Here is a 23,629-nt window from a genome sequence, read left to right as displayed (position 1 = left end):
GCCACCAGCTTGTCTTTAGGCGCACCTAAAAGTATCCAAAAATCCAAAGTGTAAAAAAAGGCTAGGGTGATAGACATGTCCCCATTTCACTGCATTGTAAGATGCTGTATGCAATGGTAAAAAGTTACAAAAAGTAAAGGACAAAAAGGGAGGCATGGTTTCCAGTACCGATAGTCTGAAGGACTGATCGGTTTCCCCATAACAAATGAGCAAAAGGCAGCGGAAGTGAAGCTGAAGGCTTTACTACCCCCCTCAAAATGTCAGAATGGGTTAAAAAACAAAGGAAAACCAGTGGGCCAATAGAAACTATGGAGGGAAAGTTGCCAAACGAAAACATTTCCTAACCGTAGTAGAAATGAAAATATTGGTCGTGGCATTAGGTTTGTTAGCTTGTTTCTCCATTATACCCATAGGGTCTATTGGTAATATATTGTCATATTCTTTGAAAATGGCCCACTTAATGGAATACATTATTTGGGTAGGTACTATTGCCATTTTAGTAATTTGGTGGAAGCACTTGCAGCATCTGGGTAATAGACATTAAGGGGGATATTCTAGCTACAGTGGGCATTTCGGTAGTGTTACTATGGCTGAGCTACTTAAGAATTTGATGAGCCATATTGTGAAAGACTATTCTTGGTAATGCAGCCAGTATGAGATGTGTTGCCATAAGTAAAAATGACACTGTGTACACTTATAACAAACTTTTTCTTTTGTCCTTTTGATGTAGATCAGTGCCGTACGCTTACCACGGGAACCCAGCAACCCAGAGAGGTTGAAAGGATTTGGTTATGCGGAGTTTGACGACTTGGACTCCCTCCTCCGTGCCCTCAGTCTCAATGAAGAGGTAAATTGCAGTTGAAGCCCAGGCGAATGAAAATCTAACATAGTACTAATCTTAATCCAGGATCTTTAAAAGCAAATTAAATCTGTGGGGGATTTTCTTCTTGAAAGGAGTAGGGTTCGAGAGGTGGACTTTTTTGGACCAGATGGGTTGGGATTCTGAAGATACTCACCTGGTAGAATGAAAGGTATGGGACCTTGCTTGTCCCCTTCTCACGAGGGATGTAATATAGTGCGTATGATTGCGAATAGCACTACTTTACCAGGAGTATTTCAGTTCACCGTGGTTCGGATTGAGCACCCCATCAACGCAGCGTGCAGATGTAGCATGTTTTTGGATATCATTGATGAAGCACATGTTGGTATAAGCGCATGCTTTAGCAGGGACCAAGTTGGACACATTCAGATGAGGAAAGGTCCAACTTAGTTGCTCACTCTAGGGTTCGGCCTAAGCACAAAGTTGAGGACATCTGAAACTGGGGAAGCTTCAGACTGGCGTTACCACCTCCACCACGCCTCCCAGCACACCCAAAATGGAAAGCTTGCACAGATAAATTCTGTAGCATGATCATTTCTAGTGCCATATTTGTTTAGTTTCATTTTCGTCATGTTTTTTTAAAACGTATTTTTCGGTTGTCCTGCTCTTCCATAATCATGCGTGCCAAAACAAGCTGACTTGGTTGTGAGGTTGTCATTATGAGACCTCTGAAACGCAGGGGCCCATATATGCGTCCTTACATGCGCTTGTCTTGCCCCTCTAGTCACCGAACGCTGCTCTCATTTCCTGTTTTGTCTGCCCAGGAGGGGAGAGCCAAGTTTACGTGGCACGGTGTAGGACTGTTACTATGAGTCATTGCCCTTTTGTCTGCTTTTCTGGGCAGCAAAACCTCTCATTAATTGTCTTCCTTTCTAGCGAGCACCTCTATCTTCCATATGCCAGCAACAGGGCCCTTCCTCTTCTTAAGCACGTGTACAGCATAAGCATTTTAATTCCTGGGAATCCGAAGGGGGAAAGGCCTACAGAAATGAAGGTTTACAATTGGCACATTAAATATTGTTTGGAACCTGAACCGATGCCTAGTTCCTCCCTGGGCATGCTGTGGACAATTTTGCATACGAGGTTGCTCTAGTTTGACGCAGCAATTAAACTACATATCAATAGGCACGACAAATATAGCTACCATGCTGAAGAATAGCAGCATTTGTTTGAGAAGACACACGTTTAATTCTCATCTCCGCACCAAGACATTCAGGCGAGGGTCTTGGATCTCCTCTTTTAAGTGAGAGTTGGTCGATCCATTGTTGAGGTGATTTTTTGATCATCCCTATTAAGGTCATACAGCCACTAACCTTGAAGGAATTTTCACCTGCTCTGTTTTTTCACAATGAATCACCCGTACACTTTCTGCAGCAATGTGTTGAGCATGTCTTAGATTTCAGTGCACTTGTCACTGCATTCTAGCTTTGTTGGCACAGCCACTTTTTGGTCATGGACACACACACACGCCCCCCCCCCCCTCACCTCCCACGCTCCCACCCTCTGCTGGAGAAGAGCGTACTCTAAACCTATTTTTGCATTTGCATGTAACAGAAAGGCAGAAGATGGTTGCCCCTGTAATGCATATCAATATTCACTTTCTCTGTTTGCTATCATATCATTTCTCAACAAAGAAGCAAGCAGACTCATTAAATTAACAATTTTTCTGATGCTTGTGAATCTGCTTAGAATCGCATGCTGTGCATATAGTCCGACATCTAGTGATAACCGCAGAGTATTGCATATTGTCTTTCGAAGATCGAAAGGAGACGTCGACATGGGCATGCCTGTAACACTATCCCTAACATGATGTGTAGTGTACCCAAGATCCCTCGCGCATCGAGGTCCCTCAGATTGTTTTTTTCCGCCCAGTTAGCTGGTTGCCTTATGCGGAGTTCTTACTAATTGCAAAGATATAATACTTTCCCGACCTCTGGTCGTTTATATATTCGTCCCCTCTTCAATTTACTTCCTAACCACTGCCGAAGACGGTGAAAGAACAGACTTTGATGGCTTGGGCTCCGGTAGTCCGCGTGGCCCCAGCCTTCTGGCCGGCCTATACAGTAGGGTGAGTGGGATCTTGGGGGGAGCTTCTATTTTTCAAGAATACTTTCCTTCTCCCCTCTCTTTGCCCCTTTGCTTTTGCTGTTGCTTTAATACACCTGAGCTATAGACAGGACACCATTTGAATTTTGACCTTCCGGTAAAGGCAAATACCCCTGGAAAGACACGCACCGGTGGTGCAATAAATGTCTCCCTCGCAATCAGCATGAGGTGTCCTGTCGATCTTGTCAGCTCCAGCGTCCTAAGACGGTCAAGGAGCGTCAAGTTAAACGGTGTGCGCCCTACGCCATGTTGAAGGCCGAGGGTAGCTCCCCTGATGCAGCCGCCTTGAATGTGTAATTGAACGATGGCCGTGGCTCCGATCCCGATGCCATTGACCTCTCATCAGAGCGATCATGCTCTGAACCGTCTGTCCCTGGCCCCACTAGGCACGTCGATGGTTCTGCTATGGGGAATGTACACCCCGGTGACGGATGCACCCTCTACTCATAGAAGCACGCACACAACCCTCAGTACCGCCTCGACGGATCTGTCGAGACGGTCCAAAGCGCCAACGGGGTACGCAGAGTTCCTCGACGGCACCCGCCAATTCGCGCGATCAGCAGCCCTCCCCGCAACCGCGTAAGCTGCATGCGTCTGGGCATTCTGCAGGCAAGGGCGCCAGCACCAAAAGTCACAAGGCCGTCAAGACGCCTCTTAAGAGCATGCCAACGCTTAGTTCTGGTTGCGTCAATCTACAGCGCAGCGGTCTAAATAGCCTAAACCCCTCTCGGTGACGCCAAACATCAGTGAGTGTCGCAAAGATCGTGTCGGTGGCCAGTAAACCGAGGGACAAGTCGAGAGACATGTCTACATGCCCGGAAGGGCAGGACGATTACTCTGACAGTCCCCAGTCCTCAAGAACTCTCTCGGACAAATCTCGGCATTCCAGGCAGAAAGATCCCGAGGAGGAGCCCTTTAGCCCTTTAGCCCTCTGGACCCCTCTGGTCCTGTTCTTGGACAGAGACAAATTTGAAGGGTATATGAATAGGCTGGCGAAATTTGTGGACTTCTCTGAAAAGTTCACGCCTAAAAGGCCTTGTGAAGAAGACCCTTGCCCCACAGTGGCCAAATTCCAGAGAACCTCTTAGCCACTTCATGAGGAGGTCCTTGATGGGACAGATCAAGAGGAGATTCCTCTTGACCCCTGTTTACAGGAGGATGATTACTATGAGGATCCCACTGACCAGGCCCCAGATTGGGACGGGGAGGGGGGGATGAATGAGTAGCTGATGGATAATCCAAGATGGCTGTCACCTACTGGTACCTGGGATCCTGACATTATATGCATGGATCCCCCCCCCACCCTCTGCATCGTGCATCTCTTATAGATGACCAGATGGTGTTTTAGAGGACATTCTAAAAGAGAAGCCTCCTGCCGGCTAGACCAACACTTTACTTGCCTCCATTAAAAGGCGCATCGGCCCTTCCTTACTAACACCTTTACAAACCAGGGCTGTAAACCCATGGGTGGAGCAACTTTTTCAACCCCTCCCCTTCGTGGTCACTACAACAAGGAAAAGGGCAGGGATGCCCTTGTCCACAGGTGAGGCACCGCCGGACAAGGAATGTAAAAAAAAAAAGTATGCCCTAGGGAAGAGAATCACTACTATGGCATCCTATTCCACCCGGATTGCAGACAATACCACGCTGTTGAGCAGCTATTGTGATCAATGGTACCTGCTGCAGGAGGTCCCCGAACCAGTGCATTCTCGATTACAATTGTGTCAGAGGGTAACCAAGTAAACCATAACATCCTTAGAAACACCTTAGATGCTGCTGAGACAGCAGGTAGAACCCTAGCCCAGGGTATCCTTTTGAAACGTCACTCCTGGCTATAGGGCTGTGTTCAAATTGGAGACACAAGCATCTTTCATCAACAAACTGGTGGAGGATTCTAACCTGTTTGGCAAGGATGTAGATGAGGCGCGGGAAACTGCCAAGAAAGAACGCGAGACTTTGAAATCTTTGAAACAGATTACTCAAAGGCCCTTTCAACAGAGGGGGGGGGGGGTGTGGTGGCGGAGTGGTCAGAGGGGAGAGTTCTCGCCGCTCCTTTCGCAGGCAGTCCTATTCTTGTTCCTCACATAACCAATATGGTACGAGTTACAATTGGTCCTCCGGACAGGGGTCTACTGCCTCAAATCACTATCCACCCAGAGGACAGTGCTGCGGTAAAGGAACGGGTCTCAATGCCACCCCCAGAGGCTCCCCTGCTTCCAGTCAGAAATGACTCTCAGATTTGGGTCCCCTCCCATGCTTCCCTGGTCGGGGGATGTATAACATGGTACGTCATTTCATCGCCGGATGCTTTTTCGCAGGGTTTTTTACCGCAGATTTTTTTTTAAAAAAAAATCATCGCATTTTTTGGGTGGGGGTTAATTATATAAATTGGTTGTTGGTGTACGGGGATACAAAAAATAAAGGGGATGGGGGGTTTGGGAGGGTATCCCCTGAAAATAAAACAAATTAAATTACGATAGTTTTTCCGAAAAAAATCTGCGGTAAAAAAATCCCGCGATGACATGCAACCGTATAACATCATTTTTACACACATGTGAGGGGATTACCACAGACCAGTGGGTGCTAAAGACAGTCACCCACGACTATTGCATTGGGTTCAAATGGCCACCTCGATTCAGACCACCAAAGTCCAGGCGTCTGACAATGGAACACCTCAGAATCCTGCTGCAAGAGGTCAAGATCCTGTAGGAAAAGGGCGCAATCAAAGTCACCCTGTTGAACAGGTAAACAAGGGTATTGATTCTGTGAACTTCTTTTTACCCAAAAAGGATCTCACCATGCGCCGTGTACTAGACTTGCGCCCATCGAACAAATTTGTCAGACCACAAACATTTCGGATGGTAACGCAGAAAGAGGTAATCCCACTGCTAACGCAGGGGGATTACATGACATTGGACATGAAAGATGAATACATTTTCATTTTTCAATGTTGCCAGCACACAGGAAATACCAAAGGTTCATTATAGAGAACAAACGCAATCAGTTCAAGGTCCTCCCCTTCGGCATTGCCTCAGCCCCAAGAGTATTTACAAAGGTATTGGCAGTTGTAGCAGCTCACCTGCGCAGACAATCCATCCCAGTATATCCTTAACTTGACTGGCTCATAACCGGAGTATCCTACGGAACATGCCTGTCAAAAAACCAGACTATAGACCTACTCTTCAGCCTGGGATTCTCCATAAACCAGAAGAAATCCAGCCTAGATCTCAGCCAAGTCAATCCATTTCTGGGGGCCCTAATTTGGACAGAAGACGGCCAGTCTTCCGCTCCGACGAGAGGGTTCAAAACTTGCTGTTTTAGATGCCTCCGTATGTAGCCAGTCGAGAGTTGACAGTATGCAAGGCCATGCGACTGTTGGGGATGACACCCTGCATATATCTGGTCCCTCACGCACGTTTGCGCATGCGCCCCATGCAAGAGTGGCTCAACAGCCAGTGGTCTCAGGCCAGCGGACAATGGGGACGATCTAGTGGTTGTCTCGACAGCCCCCGTTTTCTGCAGTGGTGGTTGAGGGGAAAACCTGCAACACCCCCGCAGTAGAAGCCACTCACTACGGACACATCTCTTGTAGGTGTGGGGGGGATTGGGGGGTCACCTCGCCTCCTTCAGACTGCGCACAGCGTTTGGTCCCCAGCAGTAGCATCCAACCACATAAATCTGTGGAAGCTGTTGGCAGTGTTCAAAGCCCTCAAGGCTTTTCAGACACAGCTGCAGGGAAAGACAGTACTGGTCCTCAAGGACAGCACCACAGCCATGTACTACCTGAACAAGCAAGGAGGCACTCACTCACCGGGCTATACAAACTGTCTCAGAACATTTGGAAGTGGGCTCTCAAACACAAGATGTTCCTACTGTCTCAATACGTTCCAGGGAAAATCGATCTTCTGGCAGACGTGCTCAGCAGAGACTTCCCACTTCCCTTAGAGTACGAATGGCACTACACAAAGAAATAGTCTCCAATTTTTTCGCAGAATGGGGCTTCCCAGAGATCGACTTGTTGGCAACTCTGGAGAGCTCACAATACCCAGATTACGCCTCCAGGTGCCTTCAAAACCGATCCAAGGGGAACTGTCTATGGATAAACATGGTCAAGGAAATTTGTTTATGCTTCCTCCGCCCCTCCCCCACCCCCTGACTCCCTTACTCCACAAGATAGTGCACAAGATGCACCAGGAACCAGTCACTGATTTTGGTGGCCCCAATGTGGGCCCGCCAACCTTGGTTCTCCCATCTGATGGCGACGTTACGATCTCCTCCGGTGAAACTACCTTGCCCATTCAACGTGCTATCTCAGGACAAAGGGGACACACTTAATTGATGCCTGCAGACTCAACTTAGCGGCTTGTCTCCTGAAGTCTGAGTTGGGGCATCTCCATCTTCCTCAGAGATGCATGGAAATGCTTCTGGAAGCAAGAAAGCCAGACATTGCTACTACAATAAATGGAAACGCTTCGTCATCTGGTGCAATTCCAAGAGCATCAATCCCATTGACGGCTCTCCTACTCATATTGTACTCTACCTGACTCGCCTACTCGATCCAGTTAGTTTTCAATTCCCTGAAGGTCCCCTTAGCTGCACTTTCAGCCTATACCATGTCCCAGCAAAAAGTGTTGTGGTGGAAGATACCAGTAATTTAAAGCTCTCATGGAAGGGGTTAAAAGAATTCATCCCCCTATTTCTAACCCGTCTCCCGTATGGGACCTACATGTGGTGTTAACCAGATTTATGGGGGTCTCCCTTTGAACCTATGCACAAGGCAAGCCTCGAAGCACTCACTTACAAGACTGTCTTCCTAGTGGCAGTCACGTTAGGAGAGTCCGTGGATTACAGGCCCTTTCAATTCAAGACCCTTTTGTCACAATTCAGAGATACGGTGGTTCTGCGCACTCGCCCACGGTTTGCACCCAAATTCATTTCTATGTTCCTTGTGAAACAATCAACAGAACTACCCACTTCTCACAGAGCCCCACTTACGTGGCGGAAATAGGCCTACACACACTGGATGAGCGCAGAGCAGTCATGTTCTATCTGTAAAGAACCAAACCACTAAGTAAAACAAACCAATTTTTCATTTCAGTGGCGGCTGGTAGAGAGGGGTCCCTGTCTCTAAATCGGCCATCTCAAGGTGGATTGTCGATTGCATCACTCTGTTACATGCTTACCAAGCGAGATCTGCCCTTCAAGCCTAGGGCAGATTCTAGTCTTGGCAGTGGAGCTTCCATAGCGTTCATTGCAAATTTTCCTCTCAAGTCCATTTGCAAAGCGGCAACCTGGAGTTCTGTACACAACTTTACAAACCACTATTGCCTAGTCACTCACTCTAGGTCTGATTCTCGGGTGGGACAAGCGGCACCGACATCTTTTCACTAATGTTCCTTCTCACATTCCACCTCCGGGTACTGCTCGCTAGTCTATGCACAGCATGTGCATCTAAGCAGATTAACCAGCATTAGAAGACCTGCATTATTTACCGTAATGGCATTTCTGATGATTGGATCTGCTTAGATTCACATGCGCCGACCCTTCCTCCCCGCTCGGATGGAAGGAACATAAACTTCTTACTACTTCTTCTCTCTTTTGTACTCACGATGGTCATATGGCTCCCTCACAGCAGAAATCGGAGGGACCTCGACACGTGAGGGATTTTGGGTACACTACACTTCACGTTGGGGATACTGTTAGAGGCATGGCGATGTCGACATCACCTTTCGATCCTCGAAAGACCAGATGCAATACTCTCCGGTTACCACTAGATGTCGGACTATATGCACAGCATGGGAATCTAAGCAGATACAATCAGAAATGCTATTACGGTTAGTAATGCATGTCATTTAAACATGCAATTGTAGAAATACACCACTGTTATTAAAAAGCAGTCATTCAATATCCTTGCGTAACACGGGTTAGTTTTAATTCTGCACAAGTGAAAAAACATGGACTGATTTGTATACCCTCTTTACTAATCGTCAACCACGTTGCTGTTAAAAGCAAAGTAAACTGGAAAAGCAAATCTGGTATGGTGGTGGTAATTTTTCTGAGTAAGTAGTTCCGCAATCCAGGCTTTGATTATTGTGGTATCCTTAACGGGATTTCCGAGCAACATCCAACTTGTTACCCACAAAACAGAGGGCGAAAACAAATGTTCAATCTTTTGATGTCAGGGTGTGATAGTGTTGGTATTAAGTTTCTGCCAGTGTTTGACAATTCTTCATCTGCATTTCAGTTGTTTTGGTTATGTGTTGCAGTAAATAACAAATTATGAGTGGACGAACCAGAGTTGCCCATGGGGGGGAAGGGATGTCGCCCAACTATTCCTGAAGATGCTTTCGGTCGGAATTGTAAGACTGTGGCACAGGAACACCTGTAGACTATCTGTGGAAGACATACAATTTTTTTGTTGACTTCAGTTACTACACTTCCTGTGTGCCATTGCTAAAAGCTGCAACAACGCCATGTATTTCCACTCAGCTCAACTTTCCATAGTAACAGCAGTTATCAATTCCATCTTAGGTTCACCTTTCTCAGCAGCTCTAAAGCATTTATTTAATGAAAAAGTGTATTTTTAATGTTCTCGTAGTCCTGTTGGAGAAAGGCGCATGTGAATAACGCTAGTTGCTTCTGATTGTATGTATTATCACTATATTCTCCAGCATCGGGTCTGGCATGGATTCACATGCTCATGAATATTCCCAGTCAGGCTGGGAATCCTCGGTAAAGAAAAAATCAGTTTAGTTTCTGAACTGTCTTTCTACTAATAACCAATCCCTGGTCTCTGGGTCATACTGCCCCCAGCCAATGACTGCCCTCTACCTAAGCCCCTCCTCTGGCCGCCATCTTTGATTTTTACCGCACGTTCAGGTATTGGGAGTCCTCGTGCTATAGCTTGAGATTTTGCTGCATTTTCGTGCTTTTTCAAGGAGATTTTCTCATTTTTCGGTTAAATCGAGCCTCAAGCTCCACTGTTTCTTCTTCCGATCAATGGGGGACCCGTTTTGGAATTTCCAACGCCCCTCAAGGGTGAAGTTTTCGTCGAGTGACGCTTCTTGGAGGATTCCAGAAGATCTGAGGCCTACCATGGACGTGGCCCAGGGTAGCTCGACGCCCGGGTCCAAGCTGTTCAGGAACTGCCCTGGATGCGGTTTACAGAATGTTTTTAAGGAGGACGAGCATTCGAGATGTCTCTACTGCCTTCATGAGGACAAGACTCGCGTAGAAAAGGACTGTGCGTTCTGCAAGAACCTATTGGAACGGACCATGAGGGATCGTCATTCCTGCCTCGCCAGCTGGCTGGAGAAGGGCCCAGCAGGTGAGAAGAAAAGGCCCAAGCGGTCTTCTAAGTGCTGTGAGGCCACCCCGGCGACGGGAGTGCCGAACGGTCGGGCTCGTCTGCTGCCAGGCAGGGCGCACCTTCCCCGGCACCATCAACCACGAGCCAACGCTCTGGTTCGGGGAAGAGGAAATCCGAGAACCCGGGTAAGCCTCTGGAGAGGCCCCGGTTGATCTCGAAGGATTCAGCCGAGGGGGAATGAGGCGGTGATCCCATCCTCCTCCCCCCCCCCCCCCACCCCCCAAGGTGAAGGATTCAAGCACGCACAAGGTGGTGAAGGCCATGATTCACCAGGCTAAGGCCTATATCGAGGGAGTCGCGGCGACCCTGGCGAAACCTGTGGAAGCTACACCAGTAGAGGCAACCTCGGGGCCCAGAGTTTCCCTGCCACTGCTGAGGGGAATCCTCTTTCCAGCCCATCGTCAAGACCCCAGTGGAAAAAGAGGGGGGGGGGCTGGTGGCCATTACGGACACAGATTCAGCCTCTGAGGAGGAGCTGGTGGAGGCCGTGAAGAGCCTGAACGAGAGGTTCGAGAAGGTACGATCACACTGGAGAGATCCCGAAGAGGTGGTCGAAGAGGGTGACAGTGGCGCAGGAGAGGCCAGCCCTCCCGTCGCAGCCATTGCACGAGCCTTGGGACAACTCGGTGGCCATTTTGATGGCGATCCAAACCTTAGGCACGGAGATAAGGACGAGATTACCATGAACCACGGTGGACGATCCAGAGTAGGGCCCGTCGGGAAGCCCTCTGAACAAGCGGAGGAGAGTTCATCCTCCAGCCCGTCATGCCCTCGCGGCCCGTGGAGCCTTCATCCCCCTCTCCGGATCCCAGGGATGACACGGTGACACACTACGACGGGGACGGATGACTGGTGACGACAGGATGGACCTTCCATCAACACCCCCTCAGGTTTCCCCGCCTGATGAAATTGGCTCCTTTCACGCCATGATCGCCAGGGCGTCCAAGCTCTTCCAGCACTGCCCCGAGGAACAAGAAGGAAGGTTTCCTCTATCAACGGCGAGAGGTCAAGAGAAAGACGGTTCTCGTGGTACCGTTACTCGACGATATCTGGGACGAGGGACTTCCGGTCCTGAAGAACCCGTCCACGACGCCTGCCAAGAGGGACCGGTACGAGAAGAAGTACCTGGTCCCCAACGCCACCCCCTTGTGCCTAGGGGTTCAGCCGATGCCGGATTCGGTCATCTCAGCGGCGGCCAAGAAGAAGGCGGCAGGGGCGACGGCTTCGACCTCCACTTCCCCACCTGACAGCGAGGGAAAGAAATTGGAAGCCATGGGGCGACGGGTCAGCTCGTCGGCGGCGACGACAATTAAAGCGGCCAACGCCTTAGCAATTGTGTCACGTTACGACAGGGAGCTATGATACAAGATGGCTCACCTACTGGACTTCCTACCAGACGACGAGGGCGGAGGCCCTAGAGATTCTGCAGGAAGGTGAGGTGGTGTCAGACCACGCCATAATGGTGGCAACGGACATTGCCGACACTGGGTTTCGCCAGTTGTGGCAACAGGGACCACAGCTCTCCCCTTTTTCATGGGAGATTAGTGGGTTTTCAGAATTGAGGCCTTGTTGGGAATAGGATCAGCACTGCTTGGGTTTTGCAGTGGACCCTGGAGTAGAGTCTGCAATGCTTTGGCCTTGTAGTTGGGATCTGGAATCTGGATGGATGGAACAGGAATGTAGCGCAGGAACGTCGGGAAGAGTGTGTGTAGTCTCGTCAGGGACTCTTATTTATAATGCATAATGACATCAAAGTATATGGCTGGGGCAGGCTTAACTAAACACTCCTCAAACAACTAGATTGGGCAAGGGTGATAGTCTCCGCCTCACTCTCAGCTGGTTGGATTTCCAGAAATTGACAGATTTATGATGCAAGTTTTACAATGTCCAAAACCTCCCACAAGTACTTTACTAAAAATCAATGTTTGCCCTAAATGGCACCTTCATGCAGTGGAATCATCTAAACACTGCAGCACATAGCAGTCCATTCCTCCAGTTTGTGAGACCTTGTTTCGCCCTTCTACCAGTTTTTCGCGCTTTTCAATGGGATTTATATTACTCAAAATTCTATAACTTTGTACATAGGTGTGGATTATCATAAGGGATGCATGTACATTTGCCACATGGATTCTTTTCTTGTAATCTGCAATACTTTGTTATTTCTGACCCCAAAGTGTCAGTGAATTCTACCATGTCTTAAAAGAAAGCCTATAAAATCACTTTTAAACTGCGAAATTGTTACATTTTTACAAAGTCTTGCTGCAGAGATAAAAGTCCTTAAAGTTTATTTATGAAATGGTCTCTGGGAGCAAATGGCTATCCTTTGTCTGCCATATTTGGTCATAGCTTGCAAGCTACCCCCCTAAAGGGCAGGGCCGTCATGGAGATTTCCTTTGAAGCCTCCTGTAGAAATCACAATGACGTGCGACTTTCTTCTCATATGTCCTTGTCCTGGAAATTTCATTGTTAGTGGGCTCAGCCTAGACTAGATTCTTTCCCATCCTGTAATTATCCTGGGGGTGTCACCATCTGCTGAGTTTATGGTGTGTTTCCCTTCCTAGGGGGGGAAGCTTTAAGTCTGCCAACTGCAATAACCTGTTTTTGACAGCTTGCAAATCCAGCCAAGGCGGTTTAAAACCTTTATTTTCTGATATTTGGTCCTGAATTAAAAGAAGCCTGTGGAATAAAATAGCCCATGTATGTATTTTCACAGGCCACAACCCCTTAACATTGCTAGGTAATGGCAGGCTATCATTCAACAGTTTATTTTTTAAACTGGCATTTTTCTCCTTTAGTTTTGCAAAGCACATTTTTATACATGTGGTGCAAGCTGCTAGCATTTCTTTCAATTCGGTTTCGCATCTCCATCAGATTCCCACACTGTCTGGCAGCTATAGGTCTTTTCTTGTATGCAGGAATTTGGTTTGAAGTACAGATGCATTGAAACTGACATGGCTCAGATAGCTGGAGTCTCTTTTGAAATACTGAGATTTGATACATTTGTAAAGAAATGAACGCGTTTTCCCGTAGGGGAAAAGTGAAGCTCCTTGTTGTTTTTTCTCAAAGTTGGTTTGACCGGGCCTGTCATTCAGAAATTATGCCTGGTTGTACTGAAGCACAATGAGATATACTGGGCATGGCAGGGCCTTATTGATCAGTGGTTTAGGAAAGAACCAATGGAATTGGTGACAAAGCAGCGTTTCTTTTAAAGGTGAAAGTTTCCTTTTCAATGGGGATTTCTGGAAAGCCGTGCTGCCTTTTCACTTTCTTCCTTTTGTATATGTCAGAACACACTGGCATGCACTTTCCGTGTCCCCTTGTTCCATCCTGCCCAATGCATGCTTGGCAAGGAGGTGCAGCCATCTTTTTGTTGCTGAAAAATGCAGTTTTGAGGCCATGGCGCTCACAGGAGCCAGCACAGCCATTTTGCTGTTTCTGCGCAAATGCATCTTGGTTAGTGGGGAAATATTGTTGAGTGGGTCAGTAGTTGCCACAACGTGCTTCCAGGTCTCGGTCCTCGTCCCAGCGATACCGCAGAAACCTGCTAAGTGCTCGCGGTCGGCGCACTGTACGTCAGATACGGACGTCAAAGCTTTGCCTTCGCACCAGTTCTTGGTGCCGTTATCGACACTGAAGCCGTCGGTGCTCTCCACGCTGAAGCCTCCAGCGCTCTCGACGCCTTAGAGTCCTTTTGGCTGGAATTTGCCGATGGGGGATCCCTGGTACTTCCAAGGAAGGCTACTTCCAAGTCTGTACGGCCTGGTAAGGACTCCAGACCCTCTTCCTCTTCATGCCAGTGGCTTTTACACTTCTCCTGAGGTTGAATTTGGTAGGCCTGCTGAGTCGTCCTACAGGAGACTGATGGCTAGGGTCACTGAGTATCTTGCTTGGTCCAGTCCTCCGGAAGCTTTTGTTCAGGATGACTTGACGCTCACTAATGTGTTCCCGCCGTCCCCGTTCCAGTTGCCGGTTTGGGATCTGAATTTGGTCTTGAAATTCCTGATGGCTGCTCCATTTGAACCTTTGCACTCTTGTCCTTTGAAACTGTTGTCTTTTCAAGACCATGTTTTTGGTTGCAGTTACCTCTGCTCGCAGAGTGAGGGAATTGTAGGAACTTTCTTCTAAGCCGCCTTTTACTGTGTTCCACAAGGATAGGGTTGTACTGAGGGTACGTCCTTCCTTTCTACCTAAGGTAATATCTGAATTTCATTTAAGCCAGAAAGTTGTTCTTCCGTCTTTCTATCCTCCTCCTCCTGGTAAGGAAGAGGAGCGACTCCATAGGTTGGACCCTAGGAGAGCTCTGAGCTTTTATATTTCTAGGATGTCCAGAGTGGACGATCAACTCTTTGTGGGATATGCTGTACACTGATTGGGCCAGGCTGTTACCAAAAAGACCTTGTCCAGGTGGATTATCTTCACCATTACTGAATGTTACCGATTGGCAGGGAAGGACCCTCCTGAAGGGTTGCGAGATCATTCCACTAAGGGCGTGGCTACTTCCAGAGCCCTGCAGCGGGGAGTTCCTATTAGGAATATTTGTGATGCAGTCACATGGGCTTCTATCCACAGCTTTGTCAGAGATTACTCCCTGAATACGCTCCATGGTCAAGATATGGCTTTTGGTAAGGCGGTTTTTTATTCTGCCATCTGATTGGGTCTTCTAATTCTTTTCCCGCCTCCATTTTCTGGTACTGCTTTGAGTCTGTCAAAGATGTGGAATACGTTGGAGGACACAATCCATTTGAAGAACAAGTTAGTTACCAACTGTTTACGTTCTTTCGAGTGGATCTTCCTCCAACCTATTCCACATCGATCTCCCAGCCTGCCCCTCTTTCGAATTTCCTATGCTATTGCAGTTTACGTTCCCTCAAGGCTATGTGCAGTCAAGCAGGCATTGGATATGTGCATGTCACACATTATGGAGGATAGAATAGAAACTGACGCTATGGGCGCTGTGCGTCCTATTTATAACCTCCGATGACGTCTCCCTCGAAGGAGGCCTTCCATGGACATTGACCCGACGCCATCGACACAGGACGCCCTTTGCCGAAAAAGTTCCCGAAGTACAAAGCTGTGGACATTACATGTCACAGATTTGGAATACTTTGGGAGGTAAATCCAGTCGAAAGAATGTTACCAGTTGGTAAGTAATTTGTTCTTTTGGTTTTGGAGTCTGACAAACTCCATAGGCATAATCTTTTTGCCTTGTAACACACTGCACCCTCAGTGCAGTGTCACAGAGAAGTCCTTTGGATTTCTCTAAGGTTTAAATACCTTCTCTTGGATAAACCACTGTTTCTAAGAGTATGCTGTGAATATTTCCCGTCCGGCTGGGAAACCTCTAACTTTCATATAGCAGTTTTCCTATGGGAAAACTCAGACACTGAGTGTCCTATCGACGTCCTTTCGGGTGCTTCCCTTCAGATTTCAACCGTGTTCCAACTGTTGGATCACCTCGTTTTCTCTTGAGACATTTTTTTGCTCTTTGTGTTTTCACACAACCTTCGCTGTTTCGGTGTGTTGGAAGCCCCAACATGTAAACTGTGGGCCCCAAGAAGTTGTTGTTCCGTCTGTGTGAGCACTGCGGCCTCGAACGTGTATGAAGAGGACTTTCATGCAGACTCTGTACTGCCTGTATCCCAATCTCTCGGTGGAGAACTGAGATTTGCCAAGGGTTGTCCCAGAAGACGCTAAAGGACAGTAACCAGCAGCTGATTTGCTGGTTCAACGAGGGGGGCCTACCCGGGAACAGAAGTTGGGTCGGCCTGCTGTGGCAAGTCTTCTGCTTCTTCGGCAACAACCTCTCCGACGCACCAGAGGGCGCAGTCGGGTTTGCTGTCTCACGAAACAGTGCAAGTGGACAGGGCTGGCGTTGGATTTTGAGAAAGGTGGTGGGTCCACCAGGGCACGGCTGGTGCAAGCGGGCACAGGGTCGGGTGGCCCCACTCCGGGGTAGGCTGCATTGCGGCTGGAGAGGTCGAAGGATTTGAGCCTGTGGGCCTGTTCTGTTTCCGTTGGTTAACCCACACTCCCTGCTCTGCATGTAGGTGTTGATGCTGCAGTCTCCTGTGCCAATTGGCTGCCCGGCTCCCGGTACCCCAAGCCCCGGTTGGGCCTGTGGGGCTGGATGTCCCAAAGTTCCACCACTGGAGAAGGGGGGTTGGGGCCCCTTGCCAGGGTCGCCCGCGGAAGTCTTCCCCCTGGTTCCCCCAGCATGCCAATGCCTATGGGATTCACGCCTCCTCATGGAGACCCAGAGGAAGGGGGGGAGCTGGTGGATTCTGAACCTGATGGCGTTCCGCAGGGCTCACTCTCGTCGATTTTCATAGTCGCCCAGGTGGCCGAATACCTGGGATACAGACCCAGCGGTGGATCCCCGAGCAGCCCGGCACAGCCTCTCCGCCGGACAAGGTGGGTGCCTTTCATGCAATGATGGCAAAAGCTTGCCTGGAGTTTGGCCTCACTTCGGAGGAGGAGCGCAAGGACTGTTTGATCATATGGGGAAGAGGCGGAAGGGCATCTTCTCTATCCCCATTTTGGACTACGTGTATCAGGAAGGCCTGCACATGATGCGCCATCCCTTCAGAGCCTGCGGTCAAGGGCCGCTTGGAGAATACGTTTAAGGTGCCAGAGTCCATGCCGAAGTGCCTCACGTCACAGCCCTCGCCGGAGTCCGTGTCGGCGGCACCCAGCAGGAAAGCACATAGCCAATATAAGTGTGCAACTTCCCTGGACAATGAGGGCTGTAAACTGGATGCGTTGGGCAAGAAGGTGCTTACAGTGGGGGCGACGGTGTAAGGAGCCAACTCATTGGCCATCATGGCGTGCTACGACAGATGTGCCACAGGTTGGTGCCGCTGCTGGACCATTTGCCTGAGCAGCATCAGAAGGAGGCGACGCTTCTGATGCGTGAGAGGGAGGACACCTCCAATCAGAGCATTAACATTGCAGTGAACCTGGCAGAGTCGGGATCTAAACCGATAAATAATGGTGTCCTGCGGCGGCATGCCAGGTGAGCTGTACTGATTTTCGTCCTGAGGTTCAGCACAAGGTGGTGGACATGCCTTGCAAGGGAGTGCAGCACTTTGGAGAGAAGATCGAAGAGGCCCCGAAGAATATGAAGGACTCCTCTGATATGGCAGTCCCTGGCGACGCTGCAGGATAGGCGTTCGTTTCGTCCCTTTAACTCATTTCAAGGAGCCTCGGGGGAACACCATTTCTGATGTTTGTTAATCTGCTTAGAATCACATGCTGTGCATAGGTCCGACATCCAGTGGTCACTGCGGAGTATTGCATTTTGTTTTTCCTAGTCGAAAAGGGGACGTCGACAAGGCGTGTCTGTAACACTATCCCTATAGTGACGTGCGTTGTACCCACAATCCCTCACGCGTCGAGGTCCCTCAGATTGTTTTTTTCCGCCCAGTTTCTGGTCGCCTTTCGCGGAGCTCCTAGAGAGACATTGCTATACTTGCCACGGACCTCGGTCCTTTTGTCATAACTTAATATACTGATAACGATCCCTCCCCCTCGACGTTAGCTGTGAAGCTGTTTCTCCGCCGAACTGATTTTCGACGGAGAGGAAGAGCGGTGGAGATCCTTCGGCGCTGCCGAACACGTGGCCTGGCCTCGACGGCCAACTTACAGTAGGGAGAGTGGGGGTTAGAACTTTGTCTCTTCTCTTTGAGAATGTCTTTCTTTCTCCCCTTTCTTTCCCTTGGGGTTGTTATCGCCAGCTATTATTGCCTCAGCTATGGAGAGGACACCATTTAAGTTTTGCCCACGCTGCAGGGGCAAATATACTTGGAAAGATCAGCACAAGCTCTGTAATCGTTGCTTACCCCTCGATCACATAGAGAACAGCTGCGCAGCCTGCAAGCTCTTAAAACCCAGGACTCTTAAAGAACGTAGGGTTAAGAGGTGGGCGGACTACGCGATGTCGAAGTCAGTTTCCTCACCCGCTGCCGCTGTTACTGAAAGTGACGAGGAGTGCGATAACTCGACGTCCGTTACGGAAGTCATGAACCCCCAGAAGGAGCGCTCCCGCTCCTCGTCGTCCGTCCCCGGCCCCGACGGGCTCGGCTCACGCCCTGCTTATGGGGATGAACACCCCGGCGACAAGGACGCACACAAACCCCATAAGGCTAAACACACTACCCACGGCTCTTCTTCGTCGAGAACGAAGGATCCATCAGCGCCGAAGGGGACGCAGGGCACTCCGGCGTCTACCGCAGACCGTAAAGGTCACAAGCCCCACCCGCAAACGCAGCCGCGACCAGCGATTGGGCTTCCATCTAACACGGGCGCTACCCCAAAAACATCCGACGCAACGCTCCATAGAGCGACCGTCGAGGTACAACGCGCAACGCACACAACGTCGACACCAGAGCCCTCGACGGACAAGATCGTGGTCGAGAGCCTAGCGAAAATTGTCGCCGAAGACAAACGTACGCGGACGACGAAACAAACGTCGAATACTGCGTCGAAAAAACATAAAAGTAGCCAGGAACTGCCCCTTTCTCCAAAGGACGCTTCCGAACTACCTGAAGGCTTTTCAGAAGGAGACGGGAACCTCTCGTCGACGTTGTGGGAGCGTTCGAAGCGATTCGAAGGCGAAAACACTAATTTCCCCCCTCTAGACTATTCAGGGGTACCCCATGAGACCCTTGAAAGACTCCATTCTTGCATGGAGAAAATGGAAAGTTTTCTAGGATACCAGGGCCCACCCACTCACAAAAGACAAAGAGAATGGCCACAGGATGACCCTAGAGTCAAGATTCCTAGGCTGGTTGACCTCACTGAGGAGGAGCAATACCTCCAAGAAGATGAGGAGTGTTTGGGTGGAGAAGAAGAGGTAGAACTTGAGGAAGAGGGGTTCGAAGAAGATCCTTACACCACTGCTACAGGTTTTGAAGAGGATACAGCTACCTCGCAGCCCTGGCATTCACCGTCAGTGCAGCCTTGGCAATCCCCATCAGTACATTCAGACCCTGATGCCTTTCTCCCTTCTCCTCTCAAGGATTCACATGGGAACTCCTCTCCCATAGATGACCAACCTTCCCTCAATGCACTATTGCGCAAGGCAGCAGCGCATTTTGAAATTGATACAGGGGAAACTCTTCCAGACATTGACTTTGTAGAAAAAGTCATCAAAGAAAAAGCCCCTGTTAGCCAATCTATTCCACTCCTGGCTTCTATTAAAAGAAGAATTTCTCCTTCCCTTACTAACCCAGCTTTAGTAAGAGGGGTCAACCCTAGAATAGAAAAGCTCTTCAGCCCTTCATTCTCTGACCCTTTATACATCAGAGGACACTCTATTCCGGACTCCCTTGTGGTTACCAACACAAGAAAAAGAGCAGGGGTGCCACTATCCACTAGTGAAGCACCTCCAGACAAAGAAGGCAAAAAACTCTACGCACTGGGGAAGAGAATCACGACCTCCGCCGCCTTCTCTACTAGAATTGCTAATAACAACTCACTTTTAGCTAGCTACGCAGATGCACAGTGGAACAAGCTGCGCAGCGAAGCAGAGGAAGCACCTGAACCTCTGCGTTCTCGCCTGCTAGCTATAATATCAGAGGGCACACTGGTAAACCAGGGCATCGTTAAGAACTCCCTAGATGCCGCTGAGACGGCTGGCCGCTCCCTAGTGCAGGGAATACTTCTCAAACGCCACGTTTGGCTACGCAATTCAGGTTTTAAGCCCGAAACCCAAGCCTCCCTCATAAATAAACCCATTGAACAGACGCATCTGTTTGGGAAAGCAGTAGATGAGGCCCTAGAACATGCTAAAAAAGAGTTTGATACCATCAAGACTCTTGATCAAATTTCTAGGCCCCCTAACAGGCGAGGCTATGGTAATAAACGCTCCTTTCGTGGCCAAAGACAGCAGCAGAACCAACAACAACAATATTACTCTGGCTCCAACTGGCCCACTAACCAGGGTAACACCCAGTTCAGTCAAAGAGGCCAACGCCGTGGCAGAGGAAGAGGTCGTGGCTCCAGCCCCAGAGGTTCCGCGCCCAATACCAGCAAATGACCCGAAAATTCGGGTCCCCTCCCATGCATCACCGGTCGGGGGCCGGCTAACATCGTTCCTTTCAGCATGGGAGGGAATCACGTCAGACCGTTGGGTATTATCCACCATAGCCCACGGATACTGCATCGAGTTCAACGGTTCCCCGAAGTACAAACCCCCACGGAACCGACGCATGACACCGCAACACCTCTCCATTCTTCTTCAAGAGGTGGAAGAACTACTGAAGAAAGAAGCTATAGAGCCCGTCCCCCTATCACAGGTAAGAGAAGGTATTTATTCAGTGTACTTCCTTGTACCCAAAAAGGACTTAACCATGCGCCCTGTATTAGATCTGCGCCCAGCGAACATATTTGTCAAACCCCAAAAGTTTCGTATGGTGACCTTACAGGAGGTAATCCCACTGTTATCACAAGGGGATTACATGACAACACTGGACATGAAAGATGCATACTTTCATATTTTAATGTTGACATCGCACAGAAAATACCTCAGGTTCAAGATAGAGGACAAACACTACCAGTTCAGAGTACTACCCTTCGGGATAGCATCTGCACCAAGGGTATTCACGAAAGTACTGGCAGTGGCAGCGGCCCACCTGCGCAGATTATCCATCCCGGTATACCCTTACCTCGACGACTGGCTCATAACAGGGGATTCTTACGAAACATGCTTCTCCAATACCCAAAAGACCGTAGACCTTTTGTCCCAACTGGGCTTCTCCATCAACGAAAAGAAGTCCAGCTTAGACCCCAGCCAAATCAAACAATTCCTAGGGGCTCTAATTCGAACAAAGGACGGCCTCGTATTCCCCTCCAACGAGAGGGTCCAAAACATGCTGTTTCAGATTCCCCATTATGTAGCAGGCCAAGAGGTGACGGTACGCAAAGCAATGCGCTTGCTAGGGATGATGGCGTCATGTATTTATTTGGTACCTCACGCGCGCCTGCGCATGCGCCCAATGCAAGAGTGGCTCTACAGCCAGTGGTGTCAGGCCAGCGGACAATGGGACGATCTAGTGGTGGTCTCGCAGGCCTTGGTTCTCTCGCTACGGTGGTGGACAAAAGAAAACCTGTTATTAGGGAAAACTTTTGCCACACCCGCAGTGGAAGCCACTCTAACCACAGACGCATCCCTTACAGGATGGGGGGCTCACCTATCCCATCAGACGGCCCACGGAGTTTGGACTCCGAGCTTAGCATCCAAGCATATAAACCTGCTGGAACTACTAGCGGTGTTCAAAGCACTGAAAGCCTTTCAGAAACAGCTACAGGAAAGACAGTGATGGTCCTCACAGACAGCACCACAGCCATGTACTACCTCAACAAGCAAGGAGGCACTCACTCTCCAGGACTGTCCAAACTGTCCCAGAACATATGGAAGTGGGCTCTCAGACACAACATGTTCCTACTATCACAACATGTACCAGGGGAACTCAATCTTCTAGCAGACAAACTCAGCAGAGACTTCCCCCTGCCCGGAGAGTACGAATGGCAATTACACAAAGACATCGTCTTAGACGTCTTCACTCAATGGGGATTCCCGGAAATAGACCTGTTCGCAACTCTGGAAAACTCACAATGCCAAAGTTACGCCTCCAGGTACCCCCAGAACCAGTCCAAGGGGAACGGTCTGTCGATTCTATGGTCAGGGAAATTTGTTTACGCCTTTCCCCCCGACTCCCCTTCTCAACAAAGTGGTGCACAAGATGCATCAGGAGCAGGTTACAATGATACTAGTTGCCCCAATGTGGGCCCGGCAGCCATGGTTCGCTCACTTGATGGAGATGTCCCTATCTCCCCCAGTGAAACTTCCCTGCCCGTACAACATGCTGTCACAAGACAAGGGCAGAACACTGCATCCATGCCCTCAGACCATGAACTTAGCAGCCTGGCTCCTGAGATCATAGAGTTTGGACATTTACAACTCCCACAGAGATGTATGGACATCCTCAGGGAAGCCAGAAAACCTAATACTCGACACTGCTATTCTAGCAAATGGAAAAGATTCGTTATCTGGTGTAGAGGTACTAGCATCAACCCAGTTGACTGCTCTCCTACTGACATTATTCTATACTTGACCCATTTACTGGATTCAGGTTTAGTGTTCAATTCTATTAAAGTCCACCTAGTGGCACTTTCTGCATACACCACTTCCCAACTTAAAGTGTCGTGGTGGAAGATACCAGTTATCAAAGCCTTCATGGAGGGGGTAAAGAGGATACACCCTCCGATAGCTAACCCAGCTCCCGGATGGGACTTAAATGTGGTACTTTCCAGACTCATGGGCCCTCCCTTCGAACCCATGCACAAGGCAACTCTTAAAGATATCACCCTTAAGACTGCTTTCCTAATAGCTATCACCTCCATTAGGAGAGTAAGTGAACTACAGGCTCTTTCTGTACTAGACCCCTTCGTAACAGTTCACAAAGATAAGGTGGTTCTACGCACACACCCAAGGTTTGCACCTAAATTCATCTCGAAATTTCATGTAAACCAAACTATAGAACTACCAACCTTCTTTCAAAACCCTTCCAGCTCGGGAGAAAAAAGTCTGCATACACTAGATGTACGCAGAGCTGTCATGTTCTACATGGAAAGAACCAGACCACTGAGAAAGACTAATCAGTTCTTTGTCTCGGTGGCAGCAGGAAGAGAAGGAGATGCGGTCTCAAAATCCACTATATCTAGATGGATTGTTCAATGCATCACTCTGTTACACTCTTGCTAAGAGAGAACTACCCTTCAAGCCAAGAGCACATTCCACTCGAGGCACGGGGGCTTCCATAGCATTCATTGCAAATGTTCCCCTTGAGTCCATCTGCAAAGCGGCAACCTGGAGTTCTGTGCACACCTTTACAAAACACTACTGTCTAGATGCACACTCTAGATCTGATTCCCAGGTTGGGCAGGCAGTATTAAGACATCTTTTCTCTACTGTTCCTTCTCATAACCCACCGCCAACTCCGGGTACTGCTCGCTAGTCTATGCACAGCATGTGATTCTAAGCAGATTAACAAACATCAGAAGACAATGCATTACTTACCGTAAAAGCATTTCTGATGGTTGTATCTGCTTAGATTCACATGCGCCCACCCTTCCTCCCCGCTCGGATGGAAGGAACATAGACATCCTTTTATATATATTTCTCTCTTTTCTGTACTCACTCACGGCTAAAAGGCTCCCTCAGGGCAGAAAAATACAAACAGAGGGACCTCGACGCGTGAGGGATTGTGGGTACA

The 23,629-nt window shown here is 49.0% G+C and overlaps 1 protein-coding gene across 5 annotated transcripts in view; it reads left to right on the top strand.

Moving 5' to 3' along the window:
• Nucleotides 1–23,629, top strand: part of EIF4B (eukaryotic translation initiation factor 4B) — a 968,554-nt gene that overhangs the window by 269,015 nt on the left and 675,910 nt on the right. For all 5 annotated transcript variants that reach the window (XM_069653628.1, XM_069653629.1, XM_069653624.1 and 2 more), the window contains exon 4: nt 731–847. In XM_069653628.1, the coding sequence (XP_069509729.1) occupies nt 731–847 (117 nt within the window). The remainder of the gene's footprint in view (nt 1–730; nt 848–23,629) is intronic.

The sequence above is a fragment of the Ambystoma mexicanum genome, chromosome 3q (assembly GCF_040938575.1).
Source record: "Ambystoma mexicanum isolate Mex_15411 chromosome 3q, UKY_AmexF1_1, whole genome shotgun sequence".
Taxonomy (NCBI): Eukaryota; Metazoa; Chordata; class Amphibia; order Caudata; family Ambystomatidae; genus Ambystoma; species Ambystoma mexicanum.
The sequence above is the reverse complement of the archived record's forward strand: the minus strand, read 5'-3'. Positions and strand labels throughout refer to the sequence as shown.